The 17,156-nt window shown below is 42.0% G+C and overlaps 1 protein-coding gene across 1 annotated transcript in view; it reads left to right on the top strand.

The window, feature by feature from the left end:
* Nucleotides 1-17,156, top strand: part of timm50 (translocase of inner mitochondrial membrane 50 homolog (S. cerevisiae)) — a 140,174-nt gene that overhangs the window by 74,737 nt on the left and 48,281 nt on the right. The window contains exon 3 of the mRNA XM_067975144.1: nt 10,010-10,031. Within this exon, the coding sequence (XP_067831245.1) occupies nt 10,010-10,031 (22 nt within the window). The remainder of the gene's footprint in view (nt 1-10,009; nt 10,032-17,156) is intronic.

The raw sequence follows: 17,156 nt of genomic DNA, 5'->3' as shown, positions 1-17,156 counted from the left end.
ACAGCTTCCTGGGGCAGCAAATTCCACAGACCTACCACCCTCTGAGTGAAGAAGTTTCTCCTCATCTCAGTTTTGAAAGAGCAGCCCCTTATTCTAAGATTATGCCCCCTAGTTCTAGTTTCACCCATCTTTGGGAACATCCTTACTGCATCCACCCGATCAAGACCCTTCACAATCTTATATGTTTCAATAAGATCGCCTCTCATTCTTCTGAACTCCAATGAGTAGAGTCCCAATCTACTCAACCTCTCCTCATATGTCCGCCCCCTCATCCCCGGGATTAACCGAGTGAACCTTCTTTGTACTGCCTTGAGAGCAAGTATGTCTTTTCTTAAGTATGGAGACCAAAACTGTATGCAGTATTCCAGGTGCGGTCTCAACAATACCTTATATAACTGCAGCAATACCTCCTTGTTTTTATATTCTATCCCCCTAGCAATAAAAGCCAACATTCCGTTGGCTTTCTTGATCACCTGCTGCACCTGCATACCAACTTTTTGATTTTCTTGCACTAGGACCCCCAGATCCCTTTGTACTGCAGTACTTTCCAGTCTCTCGCCATTAAGAAAATAACTTGCTCTCTGATTTTTCCTGCCAAAGTGCATAACCTCACATTTTCCAATATTATATTGCATCTGCCAAATCTCCGCCCACTCACCCAGCCTGTCTATATCCCCTTGCAGGTTTTTTATGTCCTCCTCACTCTCTACTTTCCCTCCCATCTTTGTATCATCTGCAAATTTTGATATGTTGCACTCGGTCCCCTCCTCCAAATCGTTAATATAGATTGTAAAGAGTTGGGGACCCAGCACCGACCCCTGTGGAACACCACTGGTTACTGGTTGCCAGTCCGAAAATGAACCATTTATCCCAACTCTCTGCTTCCTGTTCGATAACCAATCCTCCACCCATGCCAGAATATTACCCTCAATCCCGTGATTTTTTATCTTAAGTAATAATCTTTTATGTGGCACCTTGTCGAATGCCTTCTGGAAGTCTAAATACACTATGTCCACTGGTTCCCCTTTATCCACCCTATACGTTATATCCTCGAAGAACTCAAGCAAATTTGTCAGACATGACTTCCCCTTCATAAAGCCATGCTGACTTTGTCCTATTAAATTATGCTTATCTAAATGTTCCGTTACTGTCTCCTTAATAATAGACTCCAAAATTTTACCCACCACAGATGTTAAGCTAACTGGTCTATAATTTCCAGCCTTCTGCCTACTACCCTTTTTAAATAACGGTGTTACATTAGCAGTTTTCCAATCTGCCGGGACCTCTCCTGAGTCCAGGGAATTTTGGAAAACTAAAATGCTGGGCTATCGTTCCGTAGATACTGTCCACTTTACCACCTCACCCAAGCGACCATTCTTCTTTGAGTATTCACTTTACGGAGTACTTGGTTCATACTTTCTGTCTACAAATGTTACTTCCTGTAACACTTTTTATGTCAACATTTGCAATGGAAACTTGCTATCTAAACATGTATAATGGAATCCTATATGTAAACATTTTTAAACTCCGGAATACTGTGTGTAAACATTTTGCAGTCAGTTTGTTGATGAACCAATTGAATCACTTAAAATGAATGAAATTTTCAGTCCAAAAATAAAGTTTTAAACAAAATAACAAGTGACAGGAAACCGAGTATTGGTGAACGGTTGTTTTCCGGACTGGAGGGAGGTGTACAGTGGTGTTCCCCGGAGGTCGGTACTAGGACCACTGTTTTTCTTGATGTATATTAATGACTTGGCCTTGGGTGTTCAGGGCACAATTTGAAAATTTGCAGATGACACAAAACTTGGAAGGGTAGTGAATAGTGAGGATAGTGATAGACTTCAAGAGGACATAGACTGGCTGGTAGAATAGGCGGACACGTGGCTGGTGAAATTTAACGCAGAGAAACGTGAAGTGATACATTTTGGTAGGAAGAACAAGGAGAGGCAATATAAACTAAAGGGTACAGTTCTAAAGAGGGTACAGGGGCATAGAGACCTGTGGGTATATGTGCACAGGTTGTTGAAAGTGGCAGGACAGGTTGAGAAAGCGGTTTAAAAAAAGCATACGGGGTCCTGGGCTTTATAAATGGAGGCAGAGAGTACAAAAGCAAGGAAGTTATGAAGAACCTTCATAAAACACTGGTTTGGCACAACTGGAGTATTGTGTCCAATTCTGGGCACCACACTTTAGGAAGGATGTGAAGGTCTTAGAGAGGGTGCAGAAGAGATTTACTAGAATGGTTCAAGGGATGAGGGCTTCAGTTACTGGAAAAACTGGGGATGTTCTCCTTAGAGCAGAGAAGGTTGGGAGGAGATTTGATAGAGATGTTCAAAATCACGAAGGGTCCAGATAGATAGAAACTGTTCCCATTGGCAGAAAGGTCGCGAACCAGAGGACACAGATTTAAGGTAATTGGCAAAAGAACCAAAGGCGACGTGAGGAAAAACTTTTTTAGCAAGGGAGTGGTTATGATCTGGAATGCGCTGCCTGAAAGGGTGGTGGAAGCAGATTCAATCGTGGCTTTCAAAAAGGAATTGAATAAATACTTGAAGGAAAAAAATTTGCAGGGCTACGGGAAAAGGGCGGGGGAGTGGGAGTAGCTAGATTGCTCTTGCAGAGAGCTGGCACGGGCTTAATGGGCCGAATGGCCTCCTGTGCTGTAATAATTCTATGATTCTAACATTTTTTAAAACTTGCATATTTCACAATAATGTATTTGTATTTATCTACTAAATTGTTTATAGCCTTTTAATACTTTAATAAAAGTTTTTACTTGACTGCCTTAGCATTTTCCAAAAGGACTTGATATTGCCTGGAGCGGTGACGCTGTCAATTGAAGATGATCCTGAGCATGTATTGCATCATAAGCTAGCCAAATGATGGAGTGCCCCTCTCTGTGCCTCTCAAAATCTGTTTCATTCTTTTTGAAAACTATTTGAAGAAATGCTAGAGAATAATTTTCAGAAGCTTTATTCAGGTAAAATTTATATTGTGTTTTTTTCTAAAGATGGTGGCTATATGTGACAGAGGAAAAAATAGCAGACTAAGTTATTCCACACCGTTTGTACCTTTTAGTTGATTTTCGAATTATAAATACTCAATAAATTTCAAGAAAGCGTATTTAACTGAGCAGGACATCTAATTTTCAAAATACAACAGCAGTGCTGATTGACACTGGGAGCAAAGTCCCGCGATCCTCCTCAACAGCCAAGTGAAAGTATTTCACACATGCTGCCAAACCCCAGCATCCCCACTGCAGTGCTGCCAAACTGCAGATTCCCCCTCCTACCCAATACCGGATGTCTATCTCCACCTGGTACATCTTGCATACCAACTTGCTTTTTTTTTCAGCTTTAAAACTGGTAAGAAATTTAAACTATATATAATATAAAGATTTATGGTTTCTGTAGGATAATGGACAGAGTTGTGGAATTCCATCTCCAAAGCACTAGCAAAAATTCCACAATGCCATTTAATAAATAGTCACTAAGTCTATGGGCCTCATTATCCCCTATATGAGGTTAACACCCCACACTTATTGTTATAAAACAACGTATCCTTTGACTTGCTATGTGCAGCACCACAGGTGATCTGCTAGTCAATTGAAAAATTATATTGAGTGATTGGCTGGTTTACAGAAAAGACTAATGGTGATGTCCCAGGCGGGGCTGTGAATCAACTTAGCATACATTTTTGTTAATAAATTTTTAAAATATAGTTTCCTGTCACACATGACTGTTAACGTATGGGGCGAAAGTATGGAAATAATTAATCTTTTTCAGACTGTTTTTGCCTGTGAAATATTTTGGGGTTGGGGAGGTGGTGGGTGTTGCTCAGAGACTATTAGGCCTTCTGACAAAATAATTGAGTCGACACCATTCTTTCTCTTCAATTCCAATTAAATTTAAAAGTTCAGATATTACGCCACTATCTAGGGGCTGCAATGCATATATATCTTGATGGGACAGTCACAGGTCATTTGCCATTCCTGTTTGTGGGATGTCCCGGTGAGAATTAGCTGCCTCATTTGCCTATTTTAACAGCCCTGTACTTCAAAAATAATTCACACTACATATGAAAAGAATGGTAAGAAAGATTAGTTATTTAAACATCACCTGCAGTTTGCTTGTAGACAGAGGAATGAAGGTCAGCAGCAAGCAGAGGGGAACAAGTTCGAGTTAGGGCAGGGAGTGAGCGACAGGGAGACATGGGAGGAAGCGTAGTGAGGGTGAGTGGCAGTTAAGGGAGGTGGCCCATCAGACCGGAGGGGTAAGGTCCAGGAAGCAAACCAATGGCAAGGGGAAAGATTCCCAGGAGGTAGCAGCAAATGGCACAGAGGACTATAGTGTCGGAAACATGCTAGCGAACGTTGTAGAAGTAATGACTTGCCTCTTTTTCCATGTTTGTGGATGACTGCACAGAGTTTAGTAGCAAAATGCAATGGCGACTGAAAGGAACTCCAAAGCTTTTTTTCCTAGAATCGGGAGATTTTTCATAATAAAAAAGAGTGAACCATTACAATAAGGGGAAGGGGGGAACAATTGAGTTATCTTTTTCTGATTGGTTCAAAGGAGGACTCTAGGTTTTTTCCGGTAATATATGGTTCACTGTTTCTAGTATGAAAAGCAACCGGTCAGAACGCTGATACATGGCTCTACGTTGAACCAATCAAAGTCACGTACAAGACTTGAGAGGACAGATTATATGGGTAAATTAACTAAAGGCATTTTTGCTGTTCACCTGAAATGAATTGAAGACAGTACTGATTTCTTTTTGTCTTTCCCAAATGTCTATAAAATGTATACATAGCATCTTATCAGATGACATAAAAGTCAGCTTTCCAAATGATTTGTAAAATGTTGCTAACAAGAATCCAGAACCCAAAGTCCTATATCGGTGATTTTATTTTGATCTTCCCACATCTGCACAAATCCTGTCTGACTTTCCCTAATACTGCTCCAAGCCAACTACTGCCCCAGAGATTATTTTCTTTTTTTTTCTGCCCTTTAATGGGGAGCTGCGTAGAGAAGGAACTTGCATTTAGATAGTGCCTTTCGAGTCAAAAGTGCTTCACAACCAATGAATTATTTCCCAGGACCTCAGAACGGTACAACTCCATACTTCAGTCTTTCTATCCTTCTGCATTCTTGATCCTATTAAAACCCAAGCTTGATGTCAACTCATCACCACTTCTTGATTAATCTCATCTTCTCTTAAATGTTTTCAATCTTGACGTTTTTCAAGCAAGGCATATGGGCCTTGGTTCTTCATCCAGGTTTCTCCATGCAAATTAAAATTGAGCACCAAAACAATGATAGCATGAGTACACAGATGATTACAGACATAGTCCATACTGTCCTGATCTGAAGTTTCACAAGACGGTGGGTATGCAAGCAGAGAGTGCTTCCATTGAATCTCTTTACTCTTTCCTCCCCCAGAGAAAGTTTTTGGGGAAGAAGCAACTGAAATGGATATCCATCGACAGGATTCATAGGTCAGGAACTGGAGACATTCTACTACCCATTAGAATGACGTAAATTACTCAATCCTCTCCCCAGCCCCTTTAATTGCTGTAATGTAAATTTGAGAACATTGGATGGACATTTAACATGAATTGATCAGAGTGTAAATAACGAGTGAAAACTGGCAAACTCAGCAGCTACTGGACTAAATAGTAATGGCTTAAATTCCTGTTAAGCTAAATATCCAACTCTGAAAGATTATGAACAGAGCTAGGGCTAGTTAATTTAAGCAATGTGGTCACAGCATTTTACACCCAAGAATGACTGAATTCATTTTGTACAGAGAATGCTACATGAAAAAACATTTATGATCCATATGTACTTTTGGAATTGCGCTTAGTATTTAGCGAGAGTTTTAAAAGCTGTAGTTATCGCTCTACCTCATTGCATGCAACCACAAAAGGTTTTACAATGCATCTCTGCTGCGTTGAGGCTGAAAATTGCTGTGAAGAATTGTTGCCAAAAATAACTCGCCGAACTCCTTTTTGGAAAAGAAGTATTCACAGTCGGCTATCTGTTATTGTCTCAGATGCACTTTGTGAAGTGATCACCTCCTTAATCATTGGTCTGAGCCTGGCAAAAACTGATGAATGCTGCCAAATATTTGGTGATTACACTTCCCTAAACACATGACTGCTGCTTGTTTCCTATCTTTGAATTGCATACACCATTTTCAAGCCACGTGGTTTATTTTTTGAGACAAGGAAGGGTAGCAGGTTTGAAAAGGCTTGCTTGTTTTTTCTCCTGAGTTTTTAGAAATTATATCTAGGAAACAAAATGGGTCATATTCAGCAAGTCTGTGACCCAATCCTGCTGTTACCCAAAACTGTAATAGAATGAGACACTGCAACAATTTCACCGTCAGTGTGGTTTGGTTTATGGCGTCTGTGTGTGCAATTTATGGGGAAAAATGGGATGAGGCTCCTATCTGAAGAGGTCTGAAACCTGCACTGTTTTCCTTACAATTAAGTGGTGTTATTCACAATATACCGTCATCTTTCTATCCATATATGGGACAACTGCCTCCAAAATCCTTTTGAGTCTTTGGGAGCAGATTGAATTGTATTACAGGATTTGGGTGATACGGAAGCATTGTTTTGCGACATCCACCACCTAGAAGGACAAGAGCAGCAGACACATGGGAACACCATTACCTCCATGTCACACACCAAACGACTTGGACATATATCCCCTGTTCCTTCATCGTCACTCGATCTAAATCCCGGAACTATCTATCTAACCATCACCATGTGGACTGCAGCGGTTCAAGAAGGTGGCTCACCACCACCTTCTCAAAGGCAACTAGGGATGGGCAATAAATGCTAGCCTTGCCAGCAATGCCCGTATCCTGAGAGCAATTTTTTTCTAAATTGAGACCATTTTTGATGGATTAAACTTGGCTCTGAGAATTCCTCACTCAGCTGCTGGCAGAAGCTGAATGTATTGTTAGCAATTAAACCTTTCTCGGTGACAAAATATCTTACTGAAGATATCCATTCTTGACATCCTAACTCTCTCGCAGACAAAATTATAGTTCAAAGGAAATACAGGCGCAACAGAAATTGAGGGTCACCGAATTGCCTGGTTGCCACTGTAACTCCTGTCCACTCTGAAGGCTTGTATTCCTGGAATATAGAAGGTTAAGGGGTGATTTGATTGAGTTGTTAGGATTTTGAAAGGAATTAATAAGGTTGATAGAACCTTTTTCAGCTGGTGGGGGAGTCTAGGACAAGGGGCATAACCTTAAAATCAGAACCAGGACGTTCAGGAGAGGGAAAAAAAGCTGTAAGGAGATCGTGATAAGATGGTGGAGTAGGCATAAAAGTGGCGAATGGAGTTTACTGTCAGTAAATGTAAAGTGGTCCATTTTGGCTAAACAAAAATAGAAGTAATAATTATATTTTGGGGGACAACTGGGTGATGTTAAAAGCAGAAAAATGTGAGGGTTCAAGTTCACAACACACTGAAAACAGTACCTTAACTGGATAAGACCATTTTAAAAACAGAATCTAACTAAACACTGGGTTTTATAGCAAGAGTTATAGAATATAAAAGTAGAGATGTAATGGTGAATCAATATAACACCTTAGTAAGGCTAGAGATGCACTGCAGTTTGCATTTTGGGGCGACACACTATAGGAAGGATGCAGGGCAGATTAACTAGCACTGCCTGGTATGAGGAAATGCAAATATGAAGTAAGACTTGAAAAATTGGGACTTTTTTCATTAGAACAGAGGAGACTACAGGGTGATTTGATGGAAGTGTTTAAACTTGGTGCGAAGGTGTGTGCAGCAAAAATAATGCAATTACAATTGTGAGCGACCTGTCGCGCATGCACAGGAAATTGTCAGTGGAGGGTGTAAAAATTACATATTTCCAGAAATAGCTGCAGAGTGATCCCATTCACTCTGATAAAAAAATTATGAATGAATGGGACAGGGTAGATAGAAACAAACTGTTTCCAGTGGTTGGCGGGGTCTAGAATGAGGGGACGTAGTTGTAAAATTAAATGCAAGATATTTAGGTCAGAAAGCAGGAGTAACGTGTTTCTTACACAGTTAGTAATTGAAACAGGGACCCCACTTCCAGTGACCATAGGTGGTTGAAGGAAGCGGGAATAAAGAACTATCGGAACAAGGCAGGGACGTGGGATTAAGACTACTGCTTCCGTGGAAGATAAACAGCATTATGGACTAGTTGGGCCAAACGGCCTGTTTCTATGTTGTAATTCTGTATAGGTGCTTTTAAAATTTTAAGATGAGGCAAAATCTCCTAAACTGTAAAAGCATCACAGTTGAAAAATAATTTCTCACGCAGCTTTTCCATCCCTACACCCATATTTCTGCCCCCTTCATTTTTGGGGAAGTTACCTAGTGAGAATAGACACAGACCTGTATCTAGAACTGTGCCGCACAGTCTGCTTTTATATTGCTCGGGTGCCATGTTGCTGCTGCCAGCTTCCAGCGTTCAAGTCTCTCACAGCTGCCTCAGTTTATATTAAAAAAAGGCTCTTGCTGGTCTGAGTGAATCTGCAAGTTTCCTTTGGTGCCTGAGACCAGTGCTCAAGAGCCAGCCGCACTCTAACGCAACACTAAAGTGTTGGATCAATGCACTGCACTACTGTGCTATCTTAAAGAAAGACTTGCATTTATATAGTACCTATCACGAGCTCAGGACATCCCACAGCGTTTTATAGCCAATTAAGTACTATTGAAGTGTAGTCACTGTTGTAATGTAGGCAACACGGCAGCCAATTTGCACAGCAACGTCTCACAAACAGCAATAATCTGTTCTTAGTGGTGTTGGTTGATAAATATTGGCAGATCACCGGGAAGAACTCCCCTGCTCTTCGAATAGTGCCATGGGATCTTTTATGTCTACCTGAGAGGGGTGATGGGTCCTCGGTTTAACGTCTCATCTGAAAAAAGGCACCTCAGACAGTGCAGCACTCCCTCTGTACTGCACTGGGAGTGTCAGTCTGGATGATCTCAAGTTTCCGAGTGGGACTTAAACCCACAGCCTTCTGACTCGGAGGTGAGAGTGCTACCACTGAGCCACGGCTGACACCTTAGAAACATTCTGTTGATTTAGTTAAAGGGGCGTCATCACATTCAACTCTAAGTGTAAAGTTTCTGCAACCTGAACAATGGGCTTCTCTCGTTTTTACTTTTCCCTACTAATTTTTTTTCCCCCTTATCCCTCCTCTCCCAAGGCAGAGCCTCTCCTGTTCATTGCCAGGTACAGGTGGATGGCGCTAACCCTCTGGTACCTGACCCATTGTCAGATCCACAGGGGTGAGAATGGATTTCTGCAAATTAGTTAACCATGGGGAATGAAGTTACTTTTAAATGTTTAGTTTTTAGAAGCCCAACAGCTCCTGATGGTTTGGTGACTGCCTGATGTACGAAATCGTGTAGACCAGAAGGTGCCGAGTTCGATCCTTGCCTATGCTGTGATAGCTAATTTCATCTGCAATGGCAAATGGGCCATTACAGTTCGCCCTGGGCTCGGGACAGGGGACAAGATATCAGCCAACGTTCCCACTCCTAATCACTATCCGTGATTGCTTGTGTTTGGGCATCAGGTGTGGACAGGATTGGGCTTGGCTATAATGCCTACAAATTGCCTGCGGACATTCACTGTTGGACACAAAGAATGGCCACTTGGATGAGTTGGTTGTGAAACCAGCAAGAATCAAAGCCTTCAGGAGAGAAAGGGGTATGGAATAAATATGTGGATTAACTTCTACAGCTTGCTGCTAATAAAGTGTAGGCCTAGCAGCAGATTTGACTCCAGCGATGGTGAGGGTGTTGGCGGTGGTTTGGGAACCAGCTGCTCCCCCATCTATTGACAGATGTATTTGAATATTCATATGTTTGGAGATTAATTTCTGTCTTAATTGGAGGATGGTGTTATGCTCCCAACCTGCTGGTAAACAGGCTGCATAAACTGATCATTTTTTCCTCTTTCCTCTCCACAGATTCCAGATGAATTTGATAATGGTGAGTAAAATCAATTTGGAATTGTTTGCACTGCTGGGCTCAGCTCGGGTTTGGCATGTAGATGCAAGCTTTTTTTTGGGTGGCACAGTCTGGGCAAAATGTCTTTTTTATTATTCTTTGGAAGCATAAATACTGCAAATGTTGCTTCTGCTCACAGATGGTCCCCTTTGCTAAAGTGGGATTTAAGTATAATAGAATTTGGGCTCCTTCTGTCCTATATTTCAAAATATAAACTCTGAAATGAATAGTTTGCAGAATGATGCGACAGCCCCAGGAACATAATTTTTAAAAAATAGGGCCCAATGTGTTCAGGGCAGAGTGTAGCCACTTATTCCTATACTCCCTGCTCTTTGTAACTATTTATACTTATAATGCCCAAAGTACCTATCTGCTTTGACACTATTAGCTAAGATCTGGAGTATTAGAGACAAATGTTTTGCATTTCAGTATCTGACCTTGCAGCTGTGGCTTCAAGAGGCAATGATAAAGATTTTTTTTAAAAATTAATTTGTAGATCTGAAAATTAAGTTTTAAACTTATCTTTGAGATAGCTGGCTTAATCTTTGGGTGGGAGCTGTGTCTAATGTAACACAGAAGCTTGTAGGTGCTGATTTCAGCTGGGACACGACATTTGGCTTCAGCTCCTGTGGACTAGGGAAGGGGGAAGTTTGGTGAGGGTTCGCACTCCTGGTCACTATTGATACCACGCGAAATGCTTACGTGTGGATCTCCAGCGAGGACAGAATGGGCTTGGCTGTGCTGCCGCAATGGTCAAATACCTCGCAACGCTCCTTGTCTAGGCTTGCACATGAAAAATGGCCCTTTGGACAACGTACTAGAAGTGTCCTTTGGGACTATATCCTAGTGCAAGTCAGTGCCTTCGGAGGAGATAGTGTCAGGGGAAAACATTGGCGAAAGAACGCAAGAAATTTGAATGCAAGGTGCTGCATGTAGCACTACTTCACGAAGTGGGATGAAACATTTTTTCTTTTGCTTGTGTGTGGGGCTGTCATTTTGGACTTATCAGTGTTGCTGCTTGTAAATGGGAGCTGTTTAGCATTTGAAGGATTTTTGATGAGCAGGTTTTTGAGACTTGATCAACCAGTTCTTATAAATGTTTGTAGATCTGGTTGCCCATCAGCATTTCAGTTTGAAACAGAAGGCAGCACCCAGAACAAATACCGCACAAACATTTTTTTTGGCTGTGGACCCATAATGTTGCGTTGTGGAGACATTGATGGCTTTACTGGAGATTTTGTTTTTGAAAGAAACAAAATTTGTAACAGTGGACTCTTGCCTAGACGTAGTAGGGAATTGAGGACAACACATCCATCTGGTTGAATCCTTCCATCAGCCTGCTGTCCTCAATTCCCCAGTAAAGTGCAGGCAGAGTCTATTATCACAATTCAATTATTTTTAGCTGGTTTGAGCTGCTTCATTTCCCTGGTCCTTTTGCAGATTCAAAAGTCACTGCCTGGGGCTCGAACAGTAGAGGGGAGCACTTAATTATTGCTGAAGGGGGTGATTGATTCAAACCCCCCTCCCCCCATCATATATTAAAGCATCTTATGAGGGTTTCGCTCAATCAGGTCCAATTATCCTCAGCATTGTCGGTTTAAATGCTGTATTTTTGTAATCTATGATTGAACATAAAGTATTTTTCTCATGACATGCTCTCCATTTTTTTTGTTTCAAAAGTACTTTGAAACAGTTTGCTTCATATACTTGATTTGATGCTATACTTTTTATGTCACAAAGAAGACATTGATCATTTGCTTGTATCTTGACTGGTGCTTTTTAAAAGGTACTTTATATTTCAGTGCAATTTTGGCAGAGCAGGGGAAGATCACTATTTTTGATAAATCAGCTATCATGAGTTTATGAAGGATTTTGATAGAGTAAATAAGGAGAAACTGTTTCCATGGGCGAGAGGGTCGGTAACCAGAGGACACAGATTTACGGTAATTGGCAAAAAGAGCCAAGAAGGAGATGAGATTTTTTTACGCAGTGAGTTATGATCTGGAATGCACTGCCTGAAAGGGTGTTGGAAGCAGATTCAGTAGTAACTTTTCAGAAGAGATTTGGATCTATACTTGAAAAGGAAACATTTGCAGAGCTATGGGGAAAGAATGGGTGAGTGGGACTAATTGGATAGCTCTTTCAAAGAGCCGGCACAGACACGATGGACCGAATGGCGGCCTCCTGTGCTGTATGATCCTAATTATATTTTTTGAATATATTGTATTTAAAGCATTATTTGTCAAGGAAAGAAATGAGCAGGTAACCTGTTTCTAGAATTCTGTTGCCTGTGGGGAGGTGAGCAAGGGATGACTCTTCCTCCTGTATTTTCTTCCTTGCGGGAAATCCCATGGCCTCCAATTGGCAATTTTTCATGAAGTCGTTATGGATGCTTGGGCTACTGTATGGGCGATTGCATGGATTTGAGCCTAGATCTGACACTCGGTAGCACAGATCTATGTGGCTTCAATGTGCTCCCACGTGATGAGCAGGGAATTGCATTTTGTGAGTAACTTCACTTATCAGCGAGATGGGGTGTATGTAAATGCACGACCTCTAACACTTCATTCCTAATGAGTGGTTTAAGGTTTTCAAATTCTTCTGTGTGGGAGAGGCCTTGCAAATATTGAGGGTCTCCCAGGGACCCCCCTGTCTTAACTTTAGGAAAACAGAATCAGCTACCCACGGGGAAACTGCTTTCACTGCAGAATTTTTCTTTATTAGTATACTGCAATAATAATGTGCCAGCAAGTCAGCAAATACAGAAATCTGATGACCCTTCCAGTCCTGGGGACACTGGTGCTACCATTTCACAGAACAAAAACACTTAAGACCAGTATCTACATAGTCCAGGTATCGCGAATTTTAGTAGATTCCCCCCCCCACCCAATTATCTTCCCTCTCCCTTTACGGTGTTAGCAGGTTATTCAATGGAGGGGACAACTCACAGGGTTGATGCAGATTCTGTCATCCAGCATCTGCACACATACTTTCCAGCAGGAGTTGTTGGATAATAATCGGGAGATGGAACGCTGGATGATTTTCCTCTTGCTGCGGTCAATAGCGGCGGACCAGCTGAGATCAGTTAACTTGGTGCAGATTAGAAATTCACCTCTGGTCATCGTGGGTGAATTCGATGCTGCCTTTACCAACTGAGCCATTACAGTGGATATCTACCAGAGACTTTTTAATGAGCATTGTGCAATAACGGATGCTTGCCTGTACCAGGGAAGTGAAGTAACCCATCAATCTGGTTGAATCATGTCATACTGAGTGAGTGGGAGCTCCAGTCTATTCTTGGAATCTGGACAACAATACAAAAACTTTTTAAAAATACAGTCTCAAGATGTGGGTGATGCTGGCAAGGCTACATTTACTGCCCTTATATCGTGATATAACTGAACTCCTTGCCAGGGCATTACGAGTCAGCCACATAGTGTAGGCCACACCTGGCAGGGGCGACAGGTTCCCTTCCCTGAAGGACATAGTGAACCAGTTAAGTTTTTATGACAATCCAGCAGCTTACATGTTTTTTTTTCTGGTCCGAACAACAAATTATTAGCTTTACTGAATGCAATTACATTAAGTTTCCTTGGTTTGTGACGTTTTATATCTCGTCCCAGATACCAGTTAGTCTCCAAATATCTTCTCCGTTGTTGATTGGGAGAGAGTTGAAAAGATGCCTTCAGCATGGGAGTAACTATCACCACCACCTACTCGAGGGCAATTAGGGATGGGCAATAAATGATTGCCCTGCCAGCGACGCCCACATCCCATGAACGAATAAATAAAAAAAATCTCTCATTCAACATGTGGTCTGCCCATTGGCACAGCAACAGATTTAAATAAACAGGTCCCAATTGCAGGAGGAGTGGAACAGGGTTCTAGATGGTCAAGTGAACAGCTGCATGAAGATTAGCTACTGCAGAAGGTGAGGACGAGTATTTTAATGACAATGCGCTGGGGCAGAGGAAATCAGTGGAGGTCTCTAAGGACAGGGCTGAAGGGTGTGTGAGATAGGATAAGGGCTGCAGAGTTCTGGATGAGTTGGAGCTTGTGCAAGGTGGATTTGGCGAGCCCGGCATTAGACAAATCAAACTTTGTGATGATAAATGAGCCTATGAGGGATTCATGCTTCGGAGGGAACGAATGAAGGGCATAAAGCGGGCAACGTTCTAGAGGTGGAAGTGAGCAGCATCGGCTGTAACAGAATTGTTATTGGGTTCCATGGGTTAGGTTTGGTTCAGGATTCCATGCTTTCTCCATTGTAAATAGTTCTCCATTATATTCATGTCTGGTACAAGTGGAGCAGTTCGAACACAAAAACAATAATTACCTCTGCTCTATGCCACACACCCCTCGCAATTTTATCCTGGGCCCCTCCTCAAAGTGCTTCCTCTTTCTGGGGTATAATTCCAAGGCTCAGGCAGCTCTTTGGTATCTCATGAAGGTGACCATTTTTCATGAGGGAGTCTGAACAGCGGCCGTCAATAGACTATTTGACCTCAGAACATCAGAGCCAAGCCAGATCCTGTCCTGACCCAACTCCACGTTTATGATGTGCTTCCTAATACATGTTTCAGATAAGGAACATTGGCTGATTTATCTTCTCCTCCTACCAGGGGTGTTGAGTAAAACCGCAGCACCCTGATTGTTGGCCCAGCTGAGATCAGTCAACTCAGCACACACTGTGAACTGAACTTGGGGTCGGCTGGTCTGTATGGCTTAGTCCTACACTAGGCAGTATCTTTACTGACTTTGACTAGGTCACTGGGGTGAGCTTTGGACACAAAGCTTATTTCTATCCTTTCAGTAATGTCATTATTATATGACCTTTCGTATTAGCACTGCAATATGAAAAAGATACCACTTAGGCAGGCTCCCACTTGTGTACCATGTGACCAGGATTTATTTTACCAACAGCAGGAATGTCACAGCCTCTATACATTAAGTTATTTTGTAATATTGCTAATTTATCACTGTGCTGAACAGAATGAACAGCAATACATGGAGGATAAGTCATGTTTAGTGATAAGAAATGTCTTCACAAGTGGCACACAAAATAACTGATGGGTAAGTTTATTGCACACATCCTCATCAATCTCCAGTTGATTCCTATGTCTCATCTTCACCTTTAAATCTTTCCACAGTCTCAACCCTCCCCATCATTGTAATCGCCCCCAGTCCAGTCCCAATTCACTGTGCGCACCTCTACTCCAACACCAGCCTCATTTTTGCACTCCACCTCTTCCACTGTACTCCATCCAGCCACTGTGTCTCCGCTCTCAAACTCCCTCAGATTCCCTACCTCATCACCCCCTACTCTGTCTTCAAAAGCTGTGTTAAGACTATTCTCTTCGATTGTGCTTTTTGTCCCTTCCTGGCCCTCTTCCCTTTCTCGCACCTGTCCGGTGTCCAATCGTTGGGCACCACCCAATAAAGCTCTCAGCCATCACTTGTACTCTTAATGGGAGCTGTGGCACTAGCATAATAGTAGCCCACCCACCTCACAACACCCGCCCCGAGTGGCATCAGCTCTTCTGAATTAGTCTGTTGTGCCAGCTTATAACACGAAGGTATCAAGCAACAGTAACAATACCAAAGTAAAGTTATCAAATTCTACTAAGGACAGCAGCTGGGAAACCCAATTTTTTTTTAAAAAGTGGCAATGTAATAGCCACAGTTAGCTGCCTTTAGCACAAATCTATAAGGCTATTACACGTGATGTTATCAACTAACTGAGCCATTGATAGAGCTCTGGAGATATTTTTATAGAAGAAAAAGTGCAATAATGAACAAATATTGTTCTATTTTGACATCAGTGATAGTTACTCCCATGCTGAAGGCATCTTTTCAACTCTCTCCCAATCAACAACGGAGAAGATGTTTGGAGACTAACTGGTATCTGGGACGAGATATAAAACGTCACAAACCAGGGAAACTTAATGTAATTGCATTCAGTAAAGCTAATAATTTGTTGTTCGGACCAGAAAAAAAAATATGTAAGCTGCTGGATTGTCATTAAAAACTTAACTGGTTCACTATGTCCTTCAGGGAAGGGAACCTGTCGCCCCTGCCAGGTGTGGCCTACACTATGTGGCTGACTCGTAATGCCCTGGCAAGGAGTTCAGTTATATCACGATATAAGGGCAGTAAATGTAGCCTTGCCAGCATCACCCACATCTTGAGATTGTATTTTTAAAAAGTTTTTGTATTGTTGTCCAGATTCCAAGAATAGACTGGAGCTCCCACTCACTCAGTATGACATGATTCAACCAGATTGATGGGTTACTTCACTTCCCTGGTACAGGCAAGCATCCGTTATTGCACAATGCTCATTATGAAGTCTCTGGTATATATCCACTGTAATGGCTCAGTTGGTAAAGGCAGCATCGAATTCACCCACAATGACCAGAGGTGAATTTCTAATCTGCACCAAGTTAACTGATCTCAGCTGGTCCGCCGCTATTGACCGCAGCAAGAGGAAAATCATCCGGCGTTCCATCTCCCGATTATTCAGGATCAGCTGGTTACTGTCCTTAACGGCACAGGCATTAACATTGAAGCTGGGCGAGTCGGGAGCTCTGCTGAAGTCATCCCGGTGGAAACGACTGACAGGATCGTAATTCCTCAAAAAAAATGCGAGTAAAATGTACTTATAGTCTCAGTCCAAGACACTGCACCCTAAAGATGCTTAAAAACAAACCATAGGAAAACTAACTCCTACATTAAAAATAACATTCTGTTTACTTGTTCTCTGGCCCATTGGCCAGTGGCACTGAGACCAATTGCAGGGCTGCTCTTGCCGCCTGACTGAGATCAGCTGTCTCAGCACAGAATTACATAGAATTTACAGCACAGAAACGGGCCATTTGGCCCAATGGGTCTATGCCTGTGTTTATGTTCCACATGAGCCTCATCCCACTCTATTTACTTCATCTTCTTTACATCTACCCTATCAAACCCCTTCATAATTTTAAGACCTCTATCAGGTCACCTCTCTGCTTTCTCTTTTCTAGAGAAAAGAGCCCAAGCTTGTTCAGTCTTTCTAGATGGTTCCTCCATTCTGGTATCATCCTTGTAAATCATCTTTGTATTTATAAGGTA

The sequence above is a fragment of the Heptranchias perlo genome, chromosome 41 (assembly GCF_035084215.1).
Source record: "Heptranchias perlo isolate sHepPer1 chromosome 41, sHepPer1.hap1, whole genome shotgun sequence".
Classification (NCBI taxonomy): Eukaryota; Metazoa; Chordata; class Chondrichthyes; order Hexanchiformes; family Hexanchidae; genus Heptranchias; species Heptranchias perlo.
Note: the sequence above shows the minus strand (reverse complement) of the source record. Positions and strands in the feature narration are given on the sequence as shown.